Below are 20,736 nucleotides of genomic sequence, written 5' to 3' on the forward strand. Positions count from 1 at the left end.
TCCTACCTGCTGGTAGCTCTTTTCTCTTCCTTAATTGAATTTTAACCTATTTTTCTCAACATATCTCCTAAGTTGTCAAGAACATTTTGAAATTTTAATCTAGCCTTCCAGCATGCTTTCAATTTGTGCTGCTTTTGTTTTGATTGAAAACTTAATAAGCACATTTCATTTCTAGTCCATAATTTAGATTGTTAATGAAGACATGAACAAAAACAGATATCGAGAGAATCTTCTGAATCCCTTCTAAAATGTCCTCCCATTTTTTTCAATGAGCATGATATTCCAACCTCTTCTGTAATAATCTGGACATAGTTTCTGTGGTTTGTAAGAAAGTTTTTATTAAAGATGAAAGTGTATGTTATTTTCAGCTTCTCCAGCAGGGTAACAGGGCTCGTGACTAGGAAACATGGAAATCAAAATTGATTGATGTGACTTTTTCTTGACAAAATTTCTTATCTTCTAGGTGTTTACATATAACAGAGCTTCATTACTTAATTGCTCAAGTATTTTCTAGAGATTGAAGTTAAAATAACTAATTAATTATTTCCCAACTTCTATTGCCTGCCCACTTTCTTTTTCCTTCAATATGGGTAACATTTTTGCTTTTTCCAGCCTTCTGATGCTTCACTCACACTCGTGAGTTTTCAGAGGTACACGCTAAAAGTCCTCTGTTAGCCCCAGACAGCACCTTAAATATCCAAGGATGAAGCTCACTAAGCTCAGCCAATTTGAAAATATTGAATTTATCTTAGCACTCCTGGATCAGTTCCTTTGTATTTTTGCTTAATAGGAACTTAACTGTTGATCGGTATTAATCATACTAGCTGGGAGATTTAAGGCTGCAATGAAGATTATTTCTGTATATGGATTCCAGATTAATGGAAAATAGTCTTTATAGTAATGTTTTTCTCTAATAAACACACAATGATTTTAAGACCCAAGGTTAATCCAAGAATGTTTGTTAATTCTTGAAGTCCAAGTCCTTGCTTTCTTTGGCAAATGTACTGTAGCATGCCATAAAACCCCACACGTGAGGAGAATTTTAAGAGCTGTTTACAGGTTACTAGTGTTGAAGACAAGTGCTTTTCTTCCCACACTGCTGTTCAGACACGTTGCAGGAAAGAGCAGACTACTGATATGACAGAAGATGTGAAAACCTACCTCTTAGTGTCTCTGTGGTTCTGACAAGCAAATATGAACGCAATATTACTATGCTGTATAAATTTTGCCTCCTTTATTCTTCAAATAGGTATAAAAATAAACCACTATCTCAAAGCCATGACATGTTTTTGTTGTTATGTGCTCAGTTTTCTCAGTAGATGCAGTATTGCAATTTCATGGCTGCTGTTTGGGAAGAGAAGGACATTTTTGTACTGTATTGAGGGAAAAGTAAATTCCTGATCAAATTTAGTGTGTTACAGAGATACCTATTGTTTGTGAAGAAATGGAAAGCTTTATGGGCCACTGAGGTGTTCTTAACAGCTTTTGAGCAACAGGAGTGCAGTAAAGATGGAAGCCTTTTTCTTTCTTGCTTTCATTTTAAAGTCTGCCTGGGTAGCGCACCTCCAATGCAACCTTAACTGACATAGAAAATCCTTTTTCTTAATAATAAATAGAGATAGGGTCCTTCTCAGATTAAAATCTAGTCTGAATAACACTGTACTGCAGACCCATTGGATGGATTTTGCTCTTTTTTTTCACTCTCTGCCTAGGGGTATAGCAGCCTGAAAAATACCGTACTTTGTTTTAGTAAAAGCAGTGTTTTGGTGGATTTGTTTTAACATAGGTATTGTTTAAGCTAGATGAGGTAGGTGAAAGAAACGCATTTGCTCATGAAATGGAAAATAACACCATTTTTGATAGTCCTTTTTCCTGTGGGAGTTTCTTTCCCAATCTTCCATAAGCTCTGAAAAATTGTTCTCTCATGCAACAGAATTTCTGGGCTTAAAGTGGACAGATCTCCACACTGTTAAGAGTGAAATCTCAGCCATGGATGTCCTCTGACAGGTCCAGTGATGAAGCTAGTAGATGCTCTGGGCCCAGGCCTCTTAGCATCTCTAGCAGTCTTCAAATATTTAAGAGACTGCAGCAGGAAAGAATGAAATACTCTGTTCTCTGTTTTCAGCAAGTGTGGGAAGAAAAAAAAATATATATTGCAGCCTAAGAGACTTAAGGTGGTGTCAGTAAGGTATTAACATGTGAGATGGGCTGCCTGAAAAGACTGTAGGATCTCTTTCAACTGGAGATTTTTAGGGACAGGTTAGACAAATATCTGTTAGAAGTAATATTTGTATAAATTGACCATGTATAAGGACGGATGGGCTACATAAGCTTTAGACGTCCCTCCCAACCCTGTATTCTGTAATTAAGCGTTGAAGACTGAAAGCTTAAACACAGAGAGTTCTTAGGCATTTACTGAAGGAAGCAGGAGGATAGGTCTGATAAGCTTTGAGGGATCCCAGTTGCCAAGGGGATACACAACAACATAGCATCAAGCAAACAGCCTGCCCGAGCACACCGACGCAAGAGCCTGAAGAGCAAATCTAACAGATTCCTTCTAGTCTGTCGGTGGTGTGAGCTCTTCTATTTTGAATTCTTTCAAGAAGCCTGCTATTATTTGCTCATACACACACAGGCATGCACGGATGCTATAATAGAACAGTGACATGGTCTGTTCTAATCTATTTTAATTAGAAAAAAGCCTATTAGAAAATTGCCCACAGTATGGTGTTAGTGCATGAATATTAAGATTTATTACCACTGTCAAAAGCAAGGCTCAGAAGACTTGTTTGGTGTCATTAGCTGTTTTGTATTCTTTGTTTTCTAATATAAACATCAATTTGAATCTAAGCAATATTCAAATTTTAATTTCTAATGTAATAAGTGGATTTAAAAGCAATCAAAAAATCACCGTGCAGCAGGAGTAATTTCAAGATGAGCTGTAAAACCATTCCAAATCCTCCTTACTAGCTGTATAAACTTTTTAAAATGGTCTTTACCTGACCCTTCAGACCTGTGACTAAAAATGTAGGGTTAGGAGAATCACAAATTTGGAATTTTTGCTTTGTTTTTTTGAATATTTTGTGCTATCCTTAATTCAAAGAAAAAGTACTATTGTCACAGTTTGATAAGGTGGTTCTTCTTTTGTGTGTGGATCTAAAAGGTCCCCTAGACTATTTGTAACCATACTGTTAAGATGGTACTTAATGGATTAGTTATTTCACTTTTTCTTGTAATTGTCAAAGACAAATGCATAATATAGAGGATCTGTGTGAATAAGAGCAGTAAATTAGATTTGCGCAGTTCTGTCTTTTAGAGCTGGTAGAATAGCAGTGGTCTTACTAGTGGTGCTAACTTTGTGCTGCTTATAGTGAGAAGCCATCAGTCAAACTGCAGAGCTTGACAAGCTGTACACATGTAGAACTGAAAGAACAGGGATTTAAACGTTATACAAATACAACACAGAAGTCAAGAAGCCTTGAACGTGCTCCCCAAATTTATGTGGAATAGGAATTAAAGCTAGAATAAGGGGATCCATTCAGAATTATTCTGGCCTCCCCTTTCCGTATTCCTTGAACATAATCACCTAGAAATTGCTACCATAAAATTTCCTAGTATTGAAGCAACTTAAGGCATCTATTGGACCTACTGGTTTATTTTTCTACTCCTTCTTGTGATACTGTATAATTTTTCATACACTGTAGGTTTTATATGGCTTTTGACCCTGAAGTTTTAAGCAGGTTAAAAGTTTTTTAGAGCTCTTTTGTGACTTACAACATGTGAGATAGAGGTACTGTGCACTCCTTTTAATGAAACATCTCTTGCTTCCTCCATGTGTGCTAACCCAGCTTTGAAAGCTACCGTGGTCCCTGCTGGTTTAGTGACCTTGCACCTCTCTGTAGCTGTTCTGCTGCTTGAATGGTGAATGCAAGGTGGGAGTTATTCCCTGGGGCAATGGCATGAAGTCATTTATATACTCTGTGGTAGCTAGGATGCTTGTTGCTACAAATGGCTGCAGTTTTCCTTTTTTGGGAGGAAAAAGAACACTAGTTTTGCGAGCCATGCCAGGTCACATCCCCTGCTCTTAGGGGCTGGACAATGAGCCCTGGCTCCATTTGGCTCACTGGTATGGAAGTAGCTTTGCTATCTTGCTGCCATGGTGATACACGCAGCACTTGGAAGAAGCTGCATCAGTTTCTGCAAATACACTTACAGAACTGTAAAAATCTGCATGAGGCAGTGGTCATCTTAGCAAGACCGTGAGACATCTTGATGAAGAAATGGCAGAAAGCAGCATCCCAGATCCGAATATCTCTTTATCTTTGGCAGTTTTCCTGCCAGTAGTATGAGGCAATGAAGCAGTGTTTTAACATTTTTCTCTTAAGTCCTACTGTGTGCCTGACTGCAGCCTTAGTTCTGGACACCCAAGTGCAATCATTTTTCATTCTTCTTACATTGTCATGGTTATACCTAGTGGGGGGGGGGAAGACCAAATGTTATTTATTTCAGAAGTAGGCTTTGTGAATGCTTGAAGAAGATTTTATTGTGCTGCATTCATGTAAGAATTTTAAGTATTGTATTAGAAGACACAGATTTAAACATATTTTAAATGTATGAAAGTGTCTAATATGCATTATATTTAAAATATGCATATAATCAAAGTGACATATTTGGTGTTACTGTTAGGTAAAAGGATACATTTCTCACTAAATTTCAGAAAAATTGGTCCTGTTTGACTGAAGTTGTTTGCTGTGTTTTAGGATTTCACAGACAGAAATAAAATGCTTATATCTGATTTGTTCTGAAATGTATGAGCTTGTATCTTCTTCTAGTTTGGAAGTTTTGGAAGCTTATTAGAAATAAATACAAAACTCAGGCCTTTTCTTTATGCATACTGGAAAACGTTCTTATTACTCTGAAACTTATTACCTCTTAAATGAGATGTCAGGATCAATGGAAATACTATGAAGTTGGTTTTCAGCTGCAAGCACGACACTGTTTCCTTTCCCTTACACTTTTCCTGCTTTCCCATATACTTTCTTACTTTCCCATTCCTTTATAAAGCTTTTTTTTTAATGTGAAATTTTAATTACAGGGCAATAATGAAAATTAAGAAAATAACTATGGCAACAGGAGTTAGTTCTTCAGTAGAAAAATGCACATTATACTTGTTTGAACATTTGGTTTCAGAACAAAATACACTTTACATTCCTGCAGCTGTGTAAATTGTGTGTCAGGAGACAGTCTTTAGGAGGTTTACACAGTTGTATCTGATTTAGTACTGCAGGATTTCATATTGTAGAATAAAGTAGTGCTATGTTTTAATATTTAATCTGAGATGTGGAGAGCATTGCCTATCATATTGATCAACAGTCACCTATTGTTTCCTTGAATCCCATCTATCACTTGTGAATTTTTTCTCCTTATATTGTAAGTACTGTGGGGCAAGGACTTGCCAAAGCGTCTCAGTTGCTGTGACGATCATTGTAACAATGTCAGTTACTTTGTGTAGCAATAAAAAAATGACTTTGTTCTTCAGTGTTCTTGCAATGACATGTTTTATTTCAGCCAACACAACAAAACTCTCAAGACTTTTGAGTGCCATCCTAAGTGTGTATTTATCTGCGAGGTGCAATCAGAAAATACGTAGTTAATGTAAGAATCATTACTTTAATGCATAATGCTTTCCTTGTGGTACAAACAGAAAACAGTTTAAATTATGAATATTATTTGTGACATGAATTATTTAACAATGTCTGAGAGATTTAAAATACATCTCAAGGTGATACCTGAAGGACAGTTTTGAGAGTGTTTTCATCCTGAGGTGTGTTTCATGATGACAGCTGTGGCAATAAGATCTTCAAAGAATTTTAGATCTTATGTAAAAGTTTTAGAGTCTCAGGTCATTGACTGGAATGTGCTCACGCCATTAAAACTCTTTTTAATCTTAATCTCTTTCAGTCCCAGCAAAGATGCATTGTGATCTTTGCACTGGTATGCTGCTTTGCAATTCTGGTTGCACTGATATTTTCGGCAGTGGATATTATGGGAGAAGATGAGGATGGACTCTCAGAAAAGAACTGTCAAAATAACTGTCGGTAAGAGGTAACAAACAAAACTTCTATTTTGGGGTGGAAAAGAGCATATATGTGTTATATGATGGCGTGTAGTGATTACCGTAGCGCTGTGGTATAATTCGGAAGAGTAGGTAACAGAGGAAGAAACGGTTTCTTGGATTGGATTTGTGGTTTTGGAGGTTGACTTGACAAAATAAAGAACACCTTTTGAACCTGTTTTTGGTGGTGCGTTTGGAGCAAGACCTGTGCGTTATTTCAATTATTTTGTAAGCCTGGGTCAAAGCCTGTTAAATTTCAGTAAATGAGTACAGAGGTGGCTCACATAGGTCAAAAGTGATCAGTGACCTTCCTGGAGAAAGAAAAAAAGCTCTTGATGGAAGAAAGATATGACAGAATTGGAAACTAAGACTGCTGTCCCTTTTATATAGGGGGACCTTTTATGTATTCCTATTTGTTGCACTCCCCTAATAGACACAGTGGCTTGCCTAGGAACTGTGAAGAGAATTAGTGATAGAGTCAGAAAGATTGGAGTCTTGACTCTGTTGCATTAAGATTTCCCTCAGACACCTGCCATGGTTGTGTATATCTTTGAACTTCAGATTTAAGTAGATGGTTAGATGTTTTGGGGCCTTTAATTTCCAGACTGTGAATCTTCTTTTGCTGCTCCTCGCTGTCAGGTTCCTCCATGAATCTGTTCATCAGTGACGACCAGTGCTTTTCCTCCATGGGATTGTCCAAGGTCCCCTTATGTCCACCAGTAAAACTGACTTAACAAATGTTTGTGGATTTTGTTCACAACTGTATTCTGCTTTTTTCAAGGCTTTAACTTCTATACAGAGCACCCTTTCTGATCGATTTTGTGGGAAACAGTCATCCTTAAATAACTTATCAGAAATCCTTTCTAATCTGATCAGGGAATTTCTGGTGTGGGAAGGGGCCGCTGGGCATCCTCCAGTCCATTCGCCTGCTCAGAGCCTGGTCAGCTCCAGCAGGTTGCTCAGGGACATGCACAGTCAGACTTTGCATAGCTCCAAGGGTGGACTCTGCAGCCTTCCTGGGCATCTCGTCCACTGTTTGTACAGAATCTACCCGGCTACCAATGGCTGGGTATACAGTGAGTTGGAGATAATGGATATTTCTTTTTTTAGACTAATCTAATGAAAAACTAATGTTTCTTTGAGCCTTTTGTCCCTTTTTCTGCTCTTTTCTGTTGATTTTGTGTGAAACCTTTTTGGGGACGGTGCCCTTCTGTGCCATGCCTGTCACAGTGCAGTCAGCAACAATTCACAAATCAGCAAACTGGACTGTGTTTTTGCAATTATACTGGATTTTTACAGTATTTTTTATATGCTGCTCAAAAAAAAAGGGGGGGTTGGAGCAGGGAAAGGACATTCCTTAAATTTGTAGTTCCTTTCAAATAGGACAAGCCTGCAGCATCAGGTAGCTTTGCCCTGAAGCCAACCATCCTTCTGGTGCTTTTTTTCAGCTTTGCTTTCTTTTTGTAAAACGTCCTGGCCCTAATCTGTTCACTTTCTTGTATGACTGTAGTTCTGGGCGGCCTTCTAATATCTTGTCTGAATTTTCTAGAGTTCAACTCGCTTTCCTTTCCCCGCGAGGGTCTTAAGTATTCTTCACTGTGGTTTGTTGGTTCCAAAATTTTTAAAGATACTGCATGTGTCACCTCTACACCCACTATCTGCATGTGTGAATCTTTGACAGAACTAGGTCAGATGAGGGGAAAGTTTCTGCTCGTTGGCTTCAGTGCGCTGCACGTGACTTCAACACATGCAGCAATTATGGCACAGTGTTTTCTTCTTAGTTGTATCAACTAATGGCTCCCATTTTGCTCTGGGTAGCTGCATAGGCCTAGCTATGGAAGAACTTAATCTTCTTCACTTTGTATTCTTCAAATGGAAAAAAATTCAGAGCGGGAGTGATGTACAGTGCTATGGAAAACCAGGCTATTATTTTTTCCATGTGTAAAAGAATAATTGCTTTTGTCTCTTTGTAAGGGTTACATCAATCTGCCTTTCCAAAGAATACTCACCTTTTCTCAGGTTTTCATTTGTTAGTGTGTGTCACTCCTGTCTCTCCTGGACTGTGTTAGAGGAGCCTGGGAGTAAATCTAGCACATGGGCTTTAAACATCAGAGTCAATGGAACTGCTCTGCATTTAACAGTGATAAAAGTGATCTCAGACCCCAGCTCTATTTTAAGGTGCCTTTCACAGAGTGATTCAAGTGCGTGATCTAGCTACTCATGCCTGAACCAGAAGGCACATCAGTGCTGTGTTTATAAACTGCCTAAACTATTTCTAATAACAGTATCCAAGTGCTGCCAGCTGCTACCTGCTAACGTTGAATCCTTCTCTACATGATGAAACTGGGCTTCTTTATATATTGCAGACTTAACTAGGCTGCTGTAAGATCAATTGCTGCCTGTGGCGTATATTTAGTACTTTGGATAAGCACTTCTAATAAGTAAGACAAGAATTATTGAATTCTTGTATTTCTGCTGTGTGAGTCCTTTCACCAAAATTCAGGAACAGGTGCTTACGCTTGCAGGATGTGCTGAGAAAGAATTGTAATAGATGGTCCTCCTCACCCCAGTGAAATGCCTGTCAGATACAAGTTTACATATATGATCCTAGAATTCTTTTTTTTGTTTTAATTGATTGAATTTGTGAAGAAGCTTGATGGGAAAGGATGCTATTGATTTGAGAAGAACTTCACTGATGGTTTGTTAAAGGCTCTCATCTTCTGAAAATCAATTTCATTTCTGTCTTTTTATTTTAAAGAAAAATAAGTCTGAAATAGAGCCATGGTCTAGGATGGTTCTTTGGCTAGAAAATTTTGGAGCTGTGCCAAAAAATAGCAAGCAAGAATTTTTAAAAAAGAGAGAAAGAGAAAGTAAAAGGAAGACATTTTTAGAAGCGTAGAGCTTTTGTAGTCTGAGAGAGGAATCATCGAGGTATGTTGTAAGCAGTATTTTCCAGTAAAACCTACATCTTTTTTTGTTGTTGTGATTGTACTGTTGCTCATCAACACAAATGCAGCCTTTCCGATCTGCCTGTTGTAATTCAACGTGACGTTCCTCTTTTGTTAATCATTCCTTAAACTCTTATCACATAAGGAATACTTACTGCATATGTTGCCAAAAAGACCTTCGTCTTTACTGATGTGTGTATCTCTCCTGGGGGATTTGTAACAAAAAATAGTAAGGGAAGTGGAAAAGCTGGCTTTTTTGCATGTCTTCACTGCTTGCTGAAGGGATTGTTGCCACCATTTAAAAGGGTGCATAGGAAATAGTACTTTTTGAAGAAATGAAAATACGTTTGAAACTGAAATTATGAATTATGATGTGTAACCTTTGAGGTTCTTGCTGAAAAACTCAGCCTGTGGTTGAGAACTGAAACGCATCTTGCCTTACAGGTCATTCGTGACTGCCACAATGTGAAGTCAGACTGTTGTAGGCTGTAAACCATTTCTCATTTTCTTTGTTACACAGACAAAGGAGCTTGATATTCAATAGTATTGAGTAGAATATTCAAGAGGAACTTGAATATTTGAGTTTGAACTAAGAAATGACTGAAATTCATTTTTCTGTCTTTTGGCATGTAGGTACAGAAACTTAAATTTTTTTATCCTGCTTCACATGTTGTAATCCAAAAATACAAACAGGTAATTTAAAAGAATTTACAACCCTGTCCTAATAATTGAGGGCAAATATCAAGGTAAAATAAATGTAGATATATCAATTACCAAGCACCACTGTGAAAATTACTATCTTCTACTGATAGATGCATTCCTATTCAAACAAAGAGCTGGGGGAAGATGGGGAACAGTCTGTAAAATTTATCAGGCAGATATATTCTGGCTTCAGAATTGAAATTACATTCTGAACTCTACTGGCTGGAAAACTGTATTGGTTTAGATGAAATAATGCTCTTTGTACTTACTTACACTGTTCCATATAACTTCCATGCTGTGAATTATATGTGGAGAGACCGGCTGACTAAAAGTAGACTTTAATTTATTTTTTTTACAACTGGACAAGGTCTGCTAAGAGGCAGCTTTTCACTTCGGAGGGTGCTGTACACTCTTGGCTTCGTTCCATAGAATTTGATTTCAGAACACTAGATTTAAAAAGTACAGATGGCTTTTGACCCTTCCTATTAAAAGGAATGTCAACTGATTGACATTTAAGGAATAAAGAAAAAAGTAGTAAAGACTGAAAGGTTAAGATGTTGTACTTTTGTGCTTGGTATGGGAGAGAAATAGTTCTCTTGAGACATCCATGTTAATGTTCATTAGGCAGCCCTGATGGATGAGGCTGATTAAGAGGATATGCTTAGTGGTCTGGGAATTTTGCCTTTTTTGCTGTGGGTCCATTAGACACTGCATCTATAAAATTAGATTATTGTAATTTGAAAATAGTACTTTTTAATGGCTGATCTATCGTGAATAAATCTTGGCTATCCTCTGATGTAATGTCACTCAAGACTTACTTGGCTTTGTTGAAACTGGCTGGTAAACTCTAAAAATGGTAATACGAGTATTAAGATATGGTCTCTGTTCTCTGAAGGGTTTGAACCAAGGTAATTTTGATTTATTACTGGTAACTTCAGGTGTTCAGTATGCCTATTGTCCTGCTTGTTGCTGCTCATAGTCAAGCTAGGGTTCCTACAGAGCTTGCACATGCCCTTAATTATCCTCATCTCACTGGCTTCCCCAATAACCACTGAAGCGGTGGTAGCAGTTGGCATAGCTCCCGCCCCTGGCTGTGGGTTTGGCCCTGTTTCTTGGGAGGGGCTAAGGAACAGCAAGGTGGAAAAGAAAGTGATGGTTCCCAAGTCTAGGGTGTACTAAAACTGTTGTCATAATTTTTTTTTTTTGCCTTTCTCTGATGATAACTGGAGGATTTTCTTGAGGAGGGGAGTGTGTGTTCAAGGCAGATTCTGTCTTGCATTCTGTTCCAGTGACACAGTTTTTCTATTTTGATCAGTTCTCTTGTCCTCAGAGTAATATATAATGAAGGCACTTGTTCTTATGTGTTTGATTTTGTGTTGGAGGAACTTACTTTTATGTATGACATGAGTGGCAAAGCTATTTAGTTCATCTGGTGATCATAGGGAGGCTTTGACCCATTCTGCCCTGTGGGAAGTAAGTGGTGATACTTAGGCAGTGTTTGTGTTTGCTTTGGAAATAGTTTAGATTGTTGTGGATAAGGGTTTGTATCCTCTATAATTTTGGTATCCTGCTGAGAAGTTGAATCTTCCTGTTGAAATGCCAAGCTTTTAGATCTTAACAGTACCCTGCAGCACTGACTTCTAGAGATTAAGTCTAGCTGTATACAAAAATTATTTATATTGATTTGTGTGCACTTCTTTCAATTTCATTAGATGTTTCTTTATTCTCAGGTTGTGAGAGAGAGCCCACAACAGATTATTTTGTTCTATTGCTTTATAAGTCTTTCCTTCAACACCTCTGCTATTTCACCAAGTAGGGTTTTGCAGCACCATTAAGTAAGCATACTGCAGCACAAGCTTGCATTAGTTTACCTTGAAAGTGCTTTGCCCCTGGCTGATTGTGGGGGATATTTTGTCTGCGCTGCGTGGGTTCTGAATATAGCAAGGTTTATATTGACTGATTTCTATTTAATAAACAAACTATGACAGGCATAATAATTAAATGTCTAAACAGAACAAGATGCTCACATTTTGAAAATGAGCCTGTTAAAGAGCAACTGAAGATTTCTATTTACAAAACACTTATGCCAAGTGGCATAAAAATGCCTTCTGTCAACATGATGGGCAAGGGGTTCGAGTGCACCCTCAGTAAGTTTACAGATGGCACTAAGTTGGGCAAGACTGTTGATCTGCTTGAGGGTAGGAAGGTTCTATAGAGGGATCTGCACAGGCTGGATCAATGGGCCAAGTCCAATTGTATGAGGTTCAACAAAGTTAAGTACTGGGTTCTGCACTTGGGTCACAACAACCCCATGCAACGCTACAGGCTTGGGGAGGAGTGGCTGGAGAGCTGCCTGGAGGAAAAGGACCTGGGGGTGCTGGTCAACAGCTGGCTGAACATGAGCCAGCATGTGCTCAGGTGGCCAAGAAGGCCAATGGCATCCTGGCTTGTACCAGGACTAGTGTGGCCAGCAGGAGCAGGAAGGTGATCGTGCCCCTGTGCTTGGCACTGGTGAGGCCGCACCTTGAGTACTGTGTGCAGTTTTGGGCCCCTCAGGACAAGCAGGACATTGAGGTGCTGGAGCGTGTCCAGAGAAGGGCAATGAGGCTGGTGAAGGGTCTAGAGAACAAGTCTTATGAGGATTGGCTGAGGGAGCTGGGGTTGTTTAGCCTGGAGAAGAGGAGGCTGAGGGGAGACCTTATTGCTCTCTACAACTACCTGAAAGGAGGTTGTAGCGAGGCGGGGGTCGGTCTCTTCTCCCTAGTAACAAACAATAGGATGAGAGGAGATGGCCTCAAGCTGCACCAGGGGAAGTTTAGGTTGGATATTAGGAAAAACTTCTTCACTGAAAGGGTTGTCAGGCATTGCAACAGGCTTCCCAGGGAGGTGGTGGAGTCTCCATCCCTGGAGGTATTTAAAAGAAAGGTAGACGTTGTGCTTGAGGATATGGTTTAGTGGTGGACTTGGCAGTGTTAGGTTTATGGTTGGACTTGATGATCTTAAAGGTCTTTTCTAATCTAAACAATTCTATGAAGACTGTTGTCCTCTTGTTTTGGGGTGATAGAGAGAATGAGCTACAAAACCACTTAATTTTTAAGGTTATCCCTATTTGGAGTCATTTTTATTTTTGTGTCAAAATACAGAATACCCTTACAATTTGAATTTCTATGGACACTGCAAAGACCTGGTGGACCTCCTGCAAAGGCTTTCAATGTCCTGAGCCAGGGAGAGAAATCATTAATTCAACAAACTCGCACAAGAGGAAGCTCTACCTTTCCTACCTTTTATTTTTCATTTTTTAATGAAATATAAATTTTTCAATGGAAAAGATACCGTATTAACAGTTCCTCAGTATCTGTACAGAGATAAGAATTTTTTCCCCTCTATTCCTGCACCGATACAAAAAAAAGGGGTCAATTTCTTTGTTTTGCATTTACTTTCAGCTATAAAGAATGCCTTCACAAATTAAAAAAGTGGTGCCAAAACTCATGTTTATGATCTCATCTGTTTAGATCTTATTCTGTGTTATTGCCAGTAGATAGTTCATCATTAATTACATCACATTGAATAGGTCTGGGCTTCAACTCATTTTGTCCAAATGCATGAACCATTCTTTTTCTCCTACTCTTTGTTCAGTTAAATGTAATGGTTTCCTCTGGATTTTAGGACCGAGTGCTTTAGAGTCTCCTCAAGGCAGCTTTTCATGTCATACTAAGTATTGTTTAGTTTAGGATGTAATACAGAGACTGACATATTTTGGCGTCTTGGAAGTTTTATATTTAAGTATGTGTTTGTTTCTCCTTTCATGACTGAGAATTCGTGAACTCACATCAGAGAAAATGTTCCAACCTTAATAGAAATCAAATTCCAATTACTTTAAGGTTCCCGAGTAACGTAGGTGGGGTAAAGGAATAATTTGTGCTCTAGAGTATCCTTTCTCCTGTGTACTTTGCTGGGGTTTCTCTATGATCAAATCTATCTTTTTTTTTTTTTTTTTTTTTTCCTTTTTCTCCCCTTTTCTTTTTAATTTAAAGTGTTTGGAAAACTGAAATTACTTTATCCCAGGAGGACTCGTAAGATCCCAAGGTAATTTTCTTTACCAAATTGTAAGCCTGCTCTAAACAGTGTTATTAAATCTAAAATTACTGGTCATTCTTGTGATCTTGAAGACTGATTTGCAACATTTCTGAGAGGTTTTTATTCTGCCTGATGAGAATAGCAATTCAGCTTAATAACGTTCCCTGATAAATCATTCTTCCCTTCCTCTGTGGGAAAGGCATTAGAAGTAGCTAAAATTTGTAGTAGAATCTGTCTAAATTCATGTTCCATTTCAGGGTGACTTGTTTGTTCAGCCATGGCTGACTTTGCATCAGATCCTAGCAAGCACCTGTTCCAGTGACACCATTGATTTTTAATTGCTTCTCCACCCGCAGAGCAGTATATGAAAAAGGTACTTATTATCCTGCCAGCTTACAGTAGATATGTGGCGTTCTGTTGTCTAATCCTACGATGGTACTGTGAGTGTCCCCTCAGCTAGCATGACTTGATACGCCTCGAGTACAAGTGGAACATGCTAGATGCTGCCTTTGGTGGCCTGCTGAGCGCATGTCTGGGCCTGCCTCCCAGAGCACCAGGGCGGTGCCACAGTGATGAAAAAGCAGCTGTGGTGCCGACTGAAGCCTGAGTGTTATGCCAGAGCTGTTGGTACTGTTTGGCTGGCTGGAGCTGACTGTCTTCTTCAGCCACTTGCAGCACGCTTTGCCAGCAGTGGTTCTTGGTGTTAATGCGCAGCTGAGAGGCATGGAGGAGAATCGATGGTTGAGGCTTGTAGGGACTGTTTTTTCCAGATGTTTTGTACGTGTTTCAGGAAGATATACTTAGGTGAAACGTTTGGGATTTTCTTTGTTATTCTAAAGATTTTCTTCCTGATTTGTTTTCCTTGTATTAATACATGGGTTCTGATATAGGTGGAGCCAGAGGCGCCTCCCTACGGTCTCTCATATAGTCTCCCTATGTCCATGTCTCTCTAGTTAGGCAGAGCATCGCTGCTGGGAGTAACGCTTTTGATACAAAGTACTGTATATTGGGCAGCGGAACCTCCTGTTAATGACCTTTGTTAATCAGGAAGATATGTGTTTGTTTCCGTTATTCAACTTATGCACATCTAATAGTCTTGGTCAAGAGGGAAAAAATGCATTGGAGGACTTGATCCACTTTATTACCATTACTAATTTTTCATGTTACATTTTAGTTTTTTTCCATAATGAATTTGCTACCTGTCCACCTGTCCGGAATACAGAAAAATAATGCACAAATACCAGCCTAGGTATCTGACAGATGCAATTCCTTATCTTTCATTTATTCTCTATTTAATGACCAGTCCTTTCCAAATAAGACTATTGCAAAATTATTATACAGCTCAAAGGAAGTTTTCATGATCGACGGCATCATAAGTTTGTATGTTTAAATCTGGTTTCTTCACATAGTAAGTGTTGAAATGGCTCTTCTAAGAGCCATCAGTGATTTGCATGCCTTCTGATATGAGGGGGAGGATCCATCTTGCCTCAGACTAAAGTTCTGATGGATATGTAATGGCACATTAAAAATGTTGCCTTAGACATTTTACTGTTTTCTAGATCTGCTTGGAACTCCCTGAATAAATATGTTGTACACATATGTATGACCACAGATGATAATGTGATATCTTTTGTCATTTTGGCAGGTGCATAGATAATTGATCTCCAATGATCTCCCAAAATATTTCTTTAAAAAAGCAAACAAAACCTGTTGGGAAAATCAAATGAGTTTTTAGTTTTCTTTGTTGTCGTTTATGAAATATGTCCTCTAGTCAGCTGGACTTGAATCAGTCTCTAAAATAATAAATTTTAAAGCTCAGCTTCTACTGGCTGAGTGTCGGAGAAGAATGCAGTTTTACCAGTAGTTTGGCAAAATATGAATATGTGTAAGTTTCATAACTAATCACAAAACTTTAAAGAAAGAACGAATATGCCACCAGCATGAGGAGGGCAGCCACCATTTGACTGTTGTTCAAACACTGTCAAAACTACTGATCCTTTTTTCACCCGTTTTTGGATCACTTGTGTCAGCTTGGCATTGCAAGTTTTGCAGTTCATTACAGAGGCTGGTGGAGAGTAGACAGACTTGTGGCTTAATAAAGGCACTAGCAGAAGCTATTTTGGGCAATGGAGGCTGAAGTGCTGGGCTAGTATAAATGTCTCCTCAAGCATGCAGCCAGCGCTACTGGGATGGTGACATCTTCGAGAGCTGCCCCATCTGGTGTGTTTTATAGATGTATGTGAGCCGCCTTAAAGATATCCTAAACACCTTCCCATTTTGGGCAAAGACAGGCTGCCACAACCTGGAGCCAATCCATCACTATAGCAACTTTGGGGAACGGTATGGGAAAGCAGCAGAGATGTAACCTCTGTATGACATCAGACAAACTACTGTTTTCCCTAGTGACTCATCTGTTTGCATGTGGAAAGAATCATTCAGGACTGACTAGAAAGGAGAAAACAGTGATGTGCTCAAAGTTGCTCTTGAGAAGAGTCACGCAAATATCTGGGATGAGCAGCCAAGTGATTCTGTGTCAGAGGTGCTGCTCTAGGCATGTGCACGTGGTAGTGCTCCAGCTGGAAATGTACTTCTAATGCTTGAGGATGTTTTGATGTTTTCAGGGCTTTTCTGAGAATCAGGATGTTGCTATTCCACAGAGTTCTCTGTACAGAGTAATTACCAATAACTCAGTGCTTTTTACTAAAATCTGAGAGGGGAGAGGAGCATTTTACTTTATTCTGGTTTAGTTCTTGTCTGCTTGGGGTATTTTTGTTGGTGTGTGTTTGTTTGTTCATTTTTGTGTGGTTTTTTTGTTGGTTGGTTGGGTTTTTTTAATACTACTTTATCAAGCTACATAGCTTGTTTCCTTTTTGGAAAGAGCTCCCATCACTTTCTTCATCTTAGCCAGGTATTTACCCATCAATCTTCCTTCCCTGCTTCCCCTCCCCACCCCCTGCCAAGTTTTAACTTGGATGCAACAAGTTGTAACAGATGCAGTTTTAACCAGATCCAATTCTACATGGACTAAATTATGCTTTTGTTTAAAAAAAAACACCAACCAGCCAACCAACCATGACAAAAAATCCCTCAGAAATACGAATAGATACCTAAAGCAACAGACAACAGTCAGATCTGTCTTAGTGCTCCTAAGGTGTCCTGGAACATTTCCATAGAATCATGTCTCTGTAATTTGAGTGCTGGCAATGTCCTTTGGGAATGGATACTTTGAGTACTTTATTCTTTTAATCTGTGGATTTTTATTACAATTCCTACCTTGACTATATCTGCTGAATTTGCAGTGCTGATTTCAAATAGTTGCTGACTAAATGTTTTACCTTGATTTTTCCTTGATTGTTTTGCAAAGTAGTTTTGTTTGTTCTTGTTGGGCAGGAAGGGCGTTAATTAAGCTTAAGGGATTTTTTGATTGTGTAAGTGTCAACATCATAGAGTATCTTTTTGTTCCTGTTCTGGGGAAGAGAGCTCTCACTTAGAAGATTCTCATTAAATTATTGTTAACACCATAAAATCATGTTTATTTCTGAAGAAAAATAATATTTTGATTCTTGAATGGTTTCTACAACTGTGAGCTAACACATTAATCCGTTCTAAGCCATACCAAGATAATCAGGGGCTTTTAGAAAGATACACAGGCCAAGAGGGAAAAAAGGTAGCAATCATACTCCCTCTTATTTTGTACTGATGTATCATTATTCAGTCCAAATTAATGTTGGTATTTACAGTTACAAAGTGTTCATATAAAAAGATCAGTCGTTGTGTGGAAGGAAATAAAAAGACAACATATGTTTTGTTATTTAAAAAAAAAAAAAAGGTCTACATGTGCCTGTAACGTTTATTTGCAATATTCCGGCCTTATGAAAAGGTTTTGTATGAACTTACATGGTCACAAGCTGAATGTAGAAGTAAAATAACACCATCTCACTGGCTAATGTATATAACAGTGGCTATTTATACAATATTTGTTGATCTTCTGAGAGGCTCACTAAAGTTGATATGTTAGGATATTTTGCTGTGTTTTACAGACGGGTGAATAGCAAATGGGTTGCTGCTCAAAAAAGCTGAATATACATAACCCAGCTGATGAGGGGCTCGTGTGGCTGCTATGCAGCTTTGTGCAAGACTAAGTACCTCAGCTGTTAAATTTTAGATAATTTGAACATCAAGGTAATGATATTTACCCAAGACATAAATATGGTGCAAACAAAGGAAAGAGGCTGAGGTCCTTTCTAGTAGCTAAACAGGTATCAGGTCAGTGCTTGCTATGTCATGTTGGGATGTCTGAGCTCCTGATTCCTGACTGATGGATATTCGGAGTGTTCCTTGCAGTATGCATACTATAAAATATAAGAGCAAAAATTGCAGGTTTAAATTGAAAAATACGATGTTAGCACCAAGAACAGCAGCTGGATTTCCTTGTGCGTGACAGGGGCAAGAATGACTTCACCTGAGAAGGGCAGCATTGTCCGAGTTGTGTGCGTCTTATGGTCCCCATCTCCGTTGGAAAGGAAACTGCCTGCCACGGACAGGGGTGCAGAGCTTCTCCAGCTGCCATTTAGGTAGATTGCCTGGAGTGGCTTTCAGGAAACAGGCACTTAATATGAGGCAAACTGTTGTGTGTTGCTGTATTTGGAAGACTTTTTCTAACGACATTTTTAGATAGCGAATCTTGAAAACATTAGCTCAGAATTAAGAATGTATGAACAAATAAGCTGTTAAGAAAACAAATTCAGTAGGAAATTTTTTGTGTATAAATTGTGAGTATAGTAGTACTGTGGCATCAAACTGCAACTGAGATATTTAGAAGAACAGAAATAAAAACAAGCCCAGCCTTTGCATCTTCCTGTTGAGGGGTTAGAAATCTAATGGGCAAAAAGTGATTAAATAAAAACAAAATTGGCTGGTCCTTCTCAAAACTAAGGAGGAGGTAGGAGGGGAAAAATAGTATTTTTGGTAGCTAAAATTGGAGGTTCTGATTGCTTCTGATGGTGCCCTTATCCTTTCACGTCTAGAGATTAAGCACAAGCTTTTGAAATATGTGGACAAGGCAGTTGCGTGGGTTTTTCGATAAACATATCCTGTAGATCTTCAATTACAGTATGGTAGTGAACAGAAAAAACTAAATTATGTAGTGTCTCATGGTTAATAGTATATATTGCATTCTAGATAATAAACAGTTATGCCAGATAAATTTCTTACTCTAAATTAAACAGAATTGGGTCACACTGTTCCTTTTTTCGGTAGGAGCCTTATGATATGTACCTCATCTTCCTTCATTTCAATTCACCTCAGATTCTCAGGATCCTCACGTTTTCATACTTCACCCTTCAGCATCTAGCTGTCTACAATGTGATAATGGAGCTACAGATCTGCTCTTTACATGGGTGAAGTTTTAACTTTTTAAGGCACTGAGTGATGTAACACCTTGACAGTAGGAAAAGGACAGAGGCACCGTGGCTGTGTTGCATGGGCAGGACGTTGGCAGGCACTAATGGGGGAATAGCATTCCTCTCATTAACTCCAAATCTGAGAAGCAAGACAGATTTCAAGAAGTTTCAGTGTGCGTGTGAATGTTTTGAATAATGAATGATGGTTTGTTAAATTGTTAATACTTTACCTACAAACTCTGACATGAAGTAGTTGGTGTTACTGCTCATGTGGATGTTTGGTTTTGGCTTACACTCTGATAAGATTTTTGTCATGCAGTAAAGATGTTTCCTCATTGCTTGCTTATTTTTACAGCTTTTTTTCATTTCCTTTCCTTCCCATTGACAGCCATCTGTAATTTTGTTTTCCTTTTCTCTTTCCTTACCTTGTAATTTAGGTTTGGCTTTGTGAGGTTCTGACAGTGTGCTTGTACTTCCCATAGGCTTTTCCTTACAGGCCTTTTTGTGGTCCTCCCCTATCCTCCAGTGGTTTAGGAAGTGGCATAAACTCCATTCCTTGGAACGTTTTCAGACTCCCTCCTACACACATGCATGTTCCTTGCCTAGATGAACTATCTTGAGTCTAAATTCGGAGACAGTGTGTCTTGAGGATAAATCTGTGTTGGCCACAGTGCTGCAAATATCAGATGAATCCACACTTTTATGTATTAGTATAACTAAGAGAAGAATTTGGCTAATAGTTAAGAAACATTTTGGTGTAATTATTAGAAAACTGTGTCATAAAATTGTTAACCCAGTGGATATGCTTATGGGATCTTAGTTTTATTAGACTTGAAGTCAAAATACTTAGGCTGTTCTACTCCTATGAAGGTTTATTTTTTTCTGACTTCAATTAGTAGACTTTAATAATGTATACTGAAATGGCAAGGCAGGCTCTTCTTGTGTTGGCCAAGGGACGTCTTTTGAGCGGAAATACGTAGGGTTAGTGTTTAATCAAAAGTCACTATGGAGAAGGAGTGCTATTCTGTTTTTAGCAGAGGGGAAAGTGCATTCAACCTTTTACCTGGACTTGGATTCCTGGACTTAATTCACCCTTTGAAACTGCATGTCCAAGTGCTGGATGACTCCCCTGAGGAACAGCAGCTCGTGGTATTCCGATGCTCTTATGCCAGCCACCTCAGCCTGTAGCTCTTCTAGAGACTGCATGTGCTGACTAGCTTCTACTGCTACCTGTCACCCCACCCCTTGTACGTTTAGATAATGTCCTTTGAAGAAGCCCCTTTGAGTCAGACACACTGCTGCCCCTGCCTCCAAGTAGAAACCTGGGATGCTGTAGTTCTCTGATTTTGCTCTTGCTTTCTCGAAGTCCATGCAGTAGTTACAGCATGAAGATCTGTGACTTAAAACCCACACGCTTGGTACAGCTTATGGGAGTTGAAGTTGCAATTACTTTTGCTCTTTCATGAGTTCTTGAAGCTGTTTCTTTTGTGAA

General features: G+C 38.8%; 1 protein-coding gene across 4 annotated transcripts in view; it reads left to right on the forward strand.

Annotated features, from left to right (window-relative positions):
• The window catches only part of PLD5 (phospholipase D family member 5), a 201,635-nt gene that overhangs the window by 77,840 nt on the left and 103,059 nt on the right, over positions 1-20,736 (forward strand). For 3 of the 4 annotated variants that reach the window (XM_075089397.1, XM_075089398.1, XM_075089399.1), the window contains exon 2: positions 5,962-6,098. In XM_075089397.1, the coding sequence (XP_074945498.1) occupies positions 5,962-6,098 (137 nt within the window). Of the gene's footprint in view, positions 1-5,961; positions 6,106-20,736 lie in introns of all 4 variants that reach the window. The other variant, XM_075089401.1, reaches the window with a different exon arrangement.

Source organism: Phalacrocorax aristotelis, chromosome 3 (genome assembly GCF_949628215.1).
Source record: "Phalacrocorax aristotelis chromosome 3, bGulAri2.1, whole genome shotgun sequence".
In the NCBI taxonomy this organism is placed as follows: domain Eukaryota; kingdom Metazoa; phylum Chordata; class Aves; order Suliformes; family Phalacrocoracidae; genus Phalacrocorax; species Phalacrocorax aristotelis.